Genomic DNA, 9,779 nt, shown 5'->3' with positions numbered 1-9,779 from the left:
TTTCTTTCACGATCAAGCCTCTACTGCCCTTGGAGAAAAAAGTTTTCATTGCTTTCAAGATCAAGCCTCTACGACCATTGAAGAAAACTTTCATTCCATTCAAGACCAAGCCTCAACAGCCCTTGAAGAAATGTTTCGTTCAAGAACTACGCCTCGACGGCCCTTGACGAAATTCATCATGTCAATTCAAGAAATACACCTCTACGACCCTTGAAGAAGCAAACTAATTCAAGATCAAGTCTTAACGACTCTTGAGTTAGAATATTCACATTCCAGGACTTCAAAACACGTTTCCTACATGTGACAAGCACATGCCTACAACGCGCCTTGAAGTGGGGACATTTGTAGACATGTAAATTTCGTTGCAAACAAATGATGCTTCACAAAGTTCCACGTGGCATATCATCACAAATGGACAAGTCATCAATGACATGTGGCACAAATCAAACAAGGGAAGTATAAAACATTCCCTAAATTCGGCTAAAGGAAGAAACATCCTTTAAATTCTGCAAAAGAGTTCCAAAATCTCTCAAAACTAGAAAGAAAGCTAAGGCATCTTCATAAAACAAGTAAGAATTGACGATTGCTCACAAAATAGGCAACAAGACCTCATAATTTCAGCCAAAGGAGTAAAGTAGTTGAAATTAAGACACAAAACATGCCTAAATTCTCCCATGGACAAATTAGGACACAAATCAAAGCCAAATCCACCCAAAGGCAAGCTTTGAGAAGCCTATAAATACAAGGTCTTCGCACAAGCATTGGGGTCAGAAAATCTCTACATAGAAGAACCTCTGCCAAACCTTTGAAGACTAATACGCTACCAAAGCTCTCTTCGAAGAACGCACAACCAAAGCCGAAGCACTCCCTTGAAGAATCAACAAGCATTTGTGCCGATTCCTTCAAGACTTTGTTACAAGCTTATAAACTTGTAGCAACATTTGTTTCAAAATCAAGTCGTCCAGACCCTTGGAGCAACGAAATCTTGCATCAACACCCCTTTGCCGCAGCTTTGAGGTGAAGACCATCCAAGCATTGTTTTCAAGCTCAAAACTCGAAGCAATCGTTCAACCGTTTGTCCTAAATCAAGTCATCGCAACCCTTGGATCAACAATCAACCATTTACATCAAATTTGAAGACTTAATCAGAGGAAAAGTTGTAAACAAAGATTTTAACCTACAAATTAAAATCAATACAAATCTACTTTGTACTCGTGTTCTCGTTTCATTTGATACATAATTTTCGTGTTTATAGTGATCTATTCAAGATCTTTCTGCATTGTAAACATGACATGTGCTTACAACAAAGTTAGTTGGAGCTCAGTTGCTTACGACTAGTAATAACCCAAGCAACTTTACAGAAATTTTACTATGCACCTCATTACTTGATTCGTTGTCTGATATAGTTACAAAAATAAACAGTGTGATACATTGCTCATTTTCTAGTTCGATCTCTAGCAAGGGTTCTCTCTCACTTTTGCCTAATATAATTAGACATCTTGCTTCCCACCAAACAAGAGTTTGACTTTGTAAAATCCCATAAAATTTCCCAACTGGACAAAAATTAGGGGTTAATTACAAGGGGAAAGGGGAAGGAGGTTATTTTCAAAATGAGTCGTGGGGCTTCATTGTGGCGTATTATACTGCATGGTCTTCAAATTGCACCAGTTTAAGCGTAAGGTTGTAAATATTGAAATTAACGGGCACGGTGCGCTGAAAATTATGGGCCAAGTCTCTAATTAGACGTTCAAATTGACAAATAAGTTAAATGGATGCAATTTAAAAGTCACGTGGTATAATATGCAAAAATTGAAACTTGTGGGTCGTTTTACAAATCACCCGGAAACCTTGTGCTATAACATGCATTCAACCCACGAAAAAAAAAATGTAAGTCAGAAATTGCCGAACCCCAACGTTCGGTCGCGCGAGCTTCTTTCTGCCTCCCCCTCTCCCACAGCCTCCAGTTACGAAGCGGAGCGAGATCCATGGAGTGGCGTCCGTTGAAAGAGATCGATGCGAACGTCCAGATGCAGAACCTTAACGGTACGATTTGTGATTATCTAGAATTTTTCCAATTTTTATAGTTGTTAATTTACGCTCTAACACCCTAATGCCGAACCCTAACTCGATTTCTGTCGCTCTCCTGTCCATCTCCCCTGTTCTCTCTCAGACGAAGCCATGTTCGACGAAGCAACCATGGTCGATGATGGTATGCTTTTGATTCTCTATTTGGCTAATTTTCAATTCAGTATTATAATCTTTGGTTAGATATGTTATTGTGTTATAGAAACCACGCTAACAAAGGTATGGGGTACACGACGATGTGTGTGAGAAAATCAGTTTCAGATCAAGGTTTGGTTTTGTTGGGGCTTTGCTAAAATAATTAGCTAATCTGCTTTTAAAGAGTCTCCTGGAAATGCTTCATATTTGAAAAGAGTTATTTAAATTTCCGAAACCCAGTGTCGGCTGTCTCTCGCTTATAGCTATATGAATCACAATTACGCTTTGCCTCTCACCACCCCACCTCTTACATATCGCTCTCTCTCTATCACAGATGAAGTAATGGGCAAATCTGAAGCTACCCTCAAACCAAAACCAAGTTGGTTCGATGATGACGATGACTGCATTGGCCAGAATCGTAACGGTATGCTTTTGATTTTTGTTTTAGTACTAAATCCTCATTTTCTCCCAAATGAATATGAATATGAATGCATCTATGATCCTTAGTAGTCCTTTGTTTAGTGTCTTTGTAGTGTATTCGCACTACTTTTCTAGCACTTGAGTAGTTAATGTGTAGTCTTGTTCTAGTGCATTTATAATGTATTCGCACTATTTTTGTATGCTTCAGTAGTTAATAGTTGGTTAACTGAGTAGAAGTCACTGTCCTAACGTGTTTCTAGGGGACGTACTTGTAGCAAAAGCGTTTATGAGCCCAAGTGCTCCTTAGAATAAGGGCTTGATGTTTTACAACTCAATTTAGTTTAGACATGTATTCATGTTTTTGTAGCAAGGAAAAGTCTTACGGGCCTTGAGATGATATGTTACTAATTGTTATTGATATTCGAATTTTGTATTCTAACAACGAAACTTTAAACAAGCAGATGAAGAGGAAGGTATACAAAAGGCAATTGGAGACCCAATGGCTCGACTCCAACTGCAAAAAAAACGTAATTACTGTAAAGTTTGTTGTGAGGAAGTTGAGGACCACAAGAGTTACAATTGCCCGTACTTTGTCTTGGTCCCAAAGGGCGCTCGTGTTGGCGAACACTGCGATATTGTTTGCACAGAATGCGGTGAGCTTGTTTCTGAGCACGAAGGTGAGCTTAATGTGCACTATGAAGGACGTGCTATTTTGAAGTACTGTGATTGGTGTGAGGATTACTGTAGCCACGCAACAGAAGAATGCGAGTCCATGCCAAAATAGTGAATTGGTCCGGACCTTGTCTTGGTGAGTAACTAGCGGTAATGAAGATGACTGGTTCTCGTAGTAAGAGGAAGATCAAGCCCCTGTAGTTGTTGTGTTTACAGGTCTTGTAACTGCATCACTTTGGGTGTAATGAATCTAATAATATGGTGTTATTTGGAGCAGATGGTTCTATATATATATATATATATAAAGAAGGGCTAACCTACCATTTTAACTTGTTTCTTTGCGCTTATCATTGCTTATGAATTTTTGTGCCAGTAAATTAAATGGTTAGTATGACATTAAGATGCTCTCAAACTCAATTACCAATTAATCTAATCATGACTCTTTAGATTTTGTGGCATTTCTTGGATTGCCATGGGTAAATCGGTTGTGTCATACAAGTTTTGCCTATTTCATTAGAGCCCCAAACTTTTCTTATGAGACAATTGAGTTGGCAACATTTTATTTTCCCCACTTTAATTTTCCTAATACAGTTAAAGATGCTTTTAAGCCATTGCAAAAGATTGGATCTCCTATACCCGACGACTAAAGCTTTGACCGTCGAAAACAGTTCGTCGGACAAAAGGCTTTGCACAAACCAAAGCGTCGACCTTTTTGCCCAACAAACTTTTGTATTATGTCGGGTAAAGGTTATTTGCCCAACGAAATACTGTTTGTCGAACAAATGGTCATTGCTGGCAGTGCAAGAGAACATGAAGCATGTCTCTTTTCTCTCATCCACTACCCTCTTTGTCTTCCATAGGTGTCGAACGTTAGAGGGTTCCTAACTTGGAACCTTGGAGAACACATGCAAGGAAGATCAAGGGGAAGAAACTTGGAGCATGGAGCTTGCAGGATGGAGCTTGGAGAAGTACCAACGAGGGCTTAAAGCATGCTACAAAGGTAAGCTTCGGAACAAAATATAGTTAGAAACTTAATTGTTTTCACTCGAGTAGTATACATTATTCAAAAGCTTATAAAATATATGAATTTTTGAATTACGTTTCATAATTTAAAAATATGCCTAAAAGTCCAAATTCGAAAATTGTGATCCAATCCAATTCTCAAATCACAACACACATGCCTCAACGTTCTTTGAATCTTGAAAAAAGAAAAGTGAGAAATTTAGGTCGGAATTTGGATGTTTATATGTGTTGTAAATCGATGATAAAACCTCATGAACAAAATGAAACGAGGTGGGTTCGGCCTTGGTTGACTAAACTCCTCCCTTTGCATGCATTTATAATGGTCCGAATATTAATTTAGTTTCAGTGAATGACTCCTGAATGTATCTTATGTTGTTTGTTTGGTGGTCGACGCAAACAGGTGATCAGAATATTTAGACATGGTTCCCCGAGCACGTCGCGATAGGCTTCTTATGTGAAATTGTAATGGAAAAACTCAAAGTGTTCTCGTACCTCGCTTCAAGACTGCCAAACAACCATTTGTGACCAAAATCTTTTTTTTTTTAATCACCAATGTATCATGAAGCATGTGAACTGAAAGGATTGAATTGGAACTATTACTATGGTTTTAGAAGGGACTAGAAAACTTATCGACATGTATTCATGTTTATAACTCAATTTAGTTTATACATGTATTCATGTTTTTGTAGCAAGAAAAACTCTTAAGGGCCTTGAGATGCTATGGTACTATTGTTATTAATATTTTCTTATTTTGTAGTCTAACAATGAAACTTTAAACAAACTTATGAAAAGGAAGGTATATGAAAGGGGATTGGAGACCCAATGGCTCAACTCCAACTCCAAAAAAAAGAAAAAAAAAAAAAAAAAAAATTACCGTGAAGTTTTTTGTTAGGTGGTTGAGGACCACAAGAGTAATGATTGCCCGTACTTTGTTTAGGTCCCAAAGGGAACTCGTGTTGGCGAACACTGTGATATAGTTTGTACATAATGTGGTGAGCTTGTTTTTTAGCACAAAGGGGAGCTTAATGTGGACTATGAAGGACGTACTATTTTGAAGTACTATGATTGTCGTGAGTATTGCCGTAGCCATTGGATTGAGGAGTGCGAGTCCATGCCCAAAATAGAGTATTGGTCTGTACCTTGTATTGGTGAGTAACTAGTGGTAAGCTGGGATTTTGATGTACTGGATGAAGATGATTGGTTCTCGTAGTCGAAGGAAGATCGAGTCCCTGTAGTTGTTATGTTTACAAATCTTGTAAGCGCATCACTTTAGGTGTAATGAATCTAATGATATGGTGTCATTCGTAGCAGATGGTTCTGTATATATAAAGAAGGGCTACCCTACCTTTTTAACTTGTTTCATTGCCCATTGCTTAATTATGATTTTTTGTGCTAATAAATTAAATGGTTGGTATGATGACATTAAGATGCTCTCAAACTCAATTACTAATTAATATTCTAATCATGACTCTATAGATTTTGAGGCATTTCTTGGCAATCCATGGGTAAATCGGTTGTGTCACACAAGTTTTGCCTATTTCATTGGAGTGACAAACTTCTTTTATGAGGCAATTGAGTGGCAATATTTTACATCAGCATTTATAGTACAATTTTCTCCACTTTAATTTTCCTAATACCGTTAAAAGATGCTCTAAGCCATTGGTAATCCATGGATAAATCGGTTGTCATATACGAGCATCTTCAATGATGTAGACAATTGAGTAGGCAAATTCATTTTGATTAGCAACATAACCATAGGCAAAAATTAGTTTCAATGGTGTAGGCGATTGGGTTTGCAAATTTTGCCTACTTTCCCAAGTAGGTAATGTTGCCTACAAGACCATGAGTGGCAAATCGAGCCCCGTATCTCTTTTTATTGTACACCATTTTATGTGGAGGAAAATGACAAAATTTAAAGGTGAAAGTAGATGTTATAGACGAAAGAAAAGAATAAAACATAATTTTGTTTGCCTAGTTTGCGTAATCTATCTGTCATTGCACATTGTTAGTTGTTTTACTAATTCATGTTGAGCGGCACTACAACCCACTCAAAAGTTGTCATTTGTTAACCCAAAATAAGAAAAACTCTCATTTTTAGTGACGCATGTGCACCATTTTACTTTCCCAAGAGAACAAGAGAGTACTATCATCTCTTTTTTCCCTCATCCACTACCATCTTAATCTTCCCTAGGTGTCGAAAGTTAGGTTCGTAACTTGGAACCTTGGAGAACAAATGCAAGGAAAATAATGGGTTTCGGGTCAACATGATAACTAATCGAGTCACAAAATAAGAACCTAAAAATAACGGATCATTAACAAGTTTACACGAGAATGACACACGGATAACATGTTTCGCCACGATAAGAAAAAAGATATTTTGATGGTTTTAATTTTTTAAGCTTAAAAAAATACACTAGATATAGTGGATAAGTATATATTGTTTATTAATTATTATTGTATTGTTTTCTATATAAATTTTAAAATTTTAAGTTTTATTTATTTATTTATAGTATACTATATGCAAATAGTGAGATTAACAAATTAGAAAGCACATTAAAAATAAAAATATCAAGTAATTTAAAAATACCAAACACATTAAAAAAAATTATAGTAATTAATCTACAACTATGAAAAATGTGAAAAATATGCAAACGCTCGTAATCGCATCCTCTACATTGTCATTTGAATTTTTAAAACCACACAAACCCTCATGAATAGTATTTTTAAGGAAGTTCAAAATAAATAAAATTCATAATCATTAATGTTCAAGAAAAATGTTCAAAGATATACAAAATGAAGAGAGTTGCATTTCAAGGGTTTTATTGTTAAAAACGTGCAAGGTTCCTCAACCTTGAAACGCAACTCTCTTCATTTTGCTTATCTTTGAACATTTGTATTTTGTAGTATGCCCTAATGTTTTCTCATTAGGCTCTTACTTTGGGTATGTAAACTTGTTGACCCTAAAAACCACCAAGCCTATGTGGCACGTAGGCTGAGTAACTAATAAGCTAACTAAGTCCTTCGTTTATGTGCGGGGCGTGCCAACTCGACAATCGAGCTCGGCCGAGGAGTAAAATGTGTTGTTGCGTTGAGCGCGCTCCTGACTTCTTGATCCTGCAATTGCGACTGAGGAAGGAACACGTCTCGACCTTAGGGTTTTAGAGCTTGAAGACAAGGCTGCTAGTCCTGCAAAGTTCTCAAATCGTCGGTGCCGGATTCAGTCACGATGATTATATTCGTGAGAGTATAAGCACGCTGAACTGGCACTAGATTATACGGACACAAATACTCGAATGATATATATGTCTTGATGGTAAATGTGGTTCAGCCGTCGAAATGCTGAACTCTGAAACTTACTTGCAAGTATCCAATCATAAAACAACTCGACTTTCAATGTGCCGAGCTTAGTAACCTGTAACACCTCACTTCGCCGAGAAGGCTAATGAGATGACCTCTACCAATGAGGACTCGAAAATCCCTATCGATTGAGACTTGGATAGTAACTAGTCGGTCTCGAAGCAGTGCTGTTTATCCAAACTGAAGATGTGTTGGCGGAAGAAAGGGGAGAAGGATAAAATGTCAAAGTTTGTTGAGAAGCTTTGCATAAGGCAATTTGTGTGTTGAATTGAAGCGGGCTTGACTAATGTATTCCCCCTTCATAACCGAACTAGAAATGGTTGTTGAGAAGCTTTGCATAAGGCAATTTGTGTGTTGAATTGAAGCGGGCTTGACTAATGTATTCCCCCTTCATAACCGAACTAGAAATGGACTAGGATTAGAACTCCTCAACCCAATCTCATTAGGTCTCAGCCAATCCTAATCCCTATGGGACTCTGAACCAAACCCTTTAATAAACCAGGTTCATCTCCTAATTCTAAGCATTTCAGCCTTTAGGACTCCTTATTGCACCAGGATTCGACTACTTTCTCCTTTATCCAAAACAATCATCTTCATACTAGGATTCGGCCGACCTTAACCAACCGGCCCACAAAAGATTCTAGATGAATATTACCGAGCCGAGAATGACTCTAAGCTCGGCCCAAAATAATATTTTGGTCCAAACAAAACTTCAAAGACAATTTTTTTTTTTAAATTTTATGTTTTGAAGTAATATTTATGTGTTAGCGTGGTATGCAGTGTTCTAAAAATTGGCCTAGGTGCTGGACGGTAGCCAACCGCTTTGCTTAACTCCTAATCGGCTACAAAATCAGAGAGCACATTCGCTGGATGGGATTAGGCGGGACTAGGTAGAGATATGCAAGTCTGGGCAGGGCTAGGCGAAGCTGGGCATAGAATAATCGAGCTTATATGAAGAAGTCGGAATCTGCAATTTTTTTTTACTGCAGAGTCAGCTCCGCAAAGAAGAATACTCTGTTCCCTAACCTGACTTTGCACGATTCAATTAAGATGGTCGCCTCATCTTTTTTCTATAGCTGCAGCCTGCACGTTTTCTTTGAAATGGTCCCACCATTTTTCACTACTTTTGATACCCTTTTCTTTTTCCACTCTTAACCCCGTTATTACCTTTTCTTTTTTTTTTCCAAAAAAAGTAGGCTAAAATCATTTTGACCCCGTTATTACTTTTTCCACTCTTAACCCCGTTATTACTTTTGATACCCTTTTCTTTTTCCACTCTTAACCCCGTTATTACCTTTTCTTTTTCCATAAAAAGTAGGCTAAAATCATTCTTTAATAATTTCGGAATGAAATTTTAAGCCAAAATCATTACAGCATCTCCAATGGTTAGAAAATCTGCCATTGGAAAATAATAGAATTAGCAATTTGGTTTATTTTTATGTCTGGGTATTTTGGTGTGTATTAGGGTTATTTAGTATGTTAAGAATATTTTTATCTTCTGCAATAAGTTATCACTGCATTAGTTTGGCGATAATCTTACAAGAGACGAACAAAATTGAACGATACTCTCTTCTCCCTTAAGTATTCTTAGCGGAAATTTCTTTGTAGTTCCTGCGATGGATGACATGTTCAATTCCAACTTGGTGCCTAGAAAAAACACACGCTTACTTTTCTTAAGAACGCTTTGTAATTAGTCAAATACCGTCCATCAACTTTTCTTTTCTAAAGCACATTTGTCATTGACTACGTATAAAGGTGTGTTGTTTTTGCTCAAATTCTTGATGCCGTTCCTGTGTTTTGAAGGTTGACAATTCTTGATCCAAGTGTTTTATCGCATCAAAATCTTGGTCTCTTTTGCTCGACACCACGTTAAACTACTATGATGTGCCACATTTGTAGGTGACATGTCTACACATTGAGCACAGATTAGTACTAAACTTTAATATGTATAGGAATTATAAAAATCAAATCTAAAATTTTCGATATATAAGTGAAAATAACTACTACTAAACATTTCACTTACATTAATGCTCAATTTAATTATACATAAAAAAATATTCAAAATGATTAGAGATTTTCCAATTGCG

At 37.1% G+C, this 9,779-nt stretch overlaps 1 protein-coding gene across 1 annotated transcript; it reads left to right on the top strand.

Annotated features, from left to right (window-relative positions):
- Positions 1-1,877: 1,877 nt before the first annotated feature.
- LOC137718701 (uncharacterized) lies at positions 1,878-3,641 on the top strand. Its single transcript, XM_068458247.2, has 4 exons — positions 1,878-2,043; positions 2,171-2,209; positions 2,555-2,644; positions 3,102-3,641. The coding sequence occupies exons 1-4, from the start codon at positions 1,986-1,988 to the stop codon at positions 3,422-3,424; spliced, it is 510 nt and encodes a 169-aa protein (XP_068314348.2). The 5' UTR covers positions 1,878-1,985; the 3' UTR covers positions 3,425-3,641.
- The last annotated feature ends 6,138 nt before the right edge of the window (positions 3,642-9,779 follow it).

Source organism: Pyrus communis, chromosome 8 (genome assembly GCF_041283825.1).
Source record: "Pyrus communis isolate YQ-2024b chromosome 8, ASM4128382v1, whole genome shotgun sequence".
In the NCBI taxonomy this organism is placed as follows: domain Eukaryota; kingdom Viridiplantae; phylum Streptophyta; class Magnoliopsida; order Rosales; family Rosaceae; genus Pyrus; species Pyrus communis.
The sequence above is the reverse complement of the archived record's forward strand: the minus strand, read 5'-3'. Positions and strand labels throughout refer to the sequence as shown.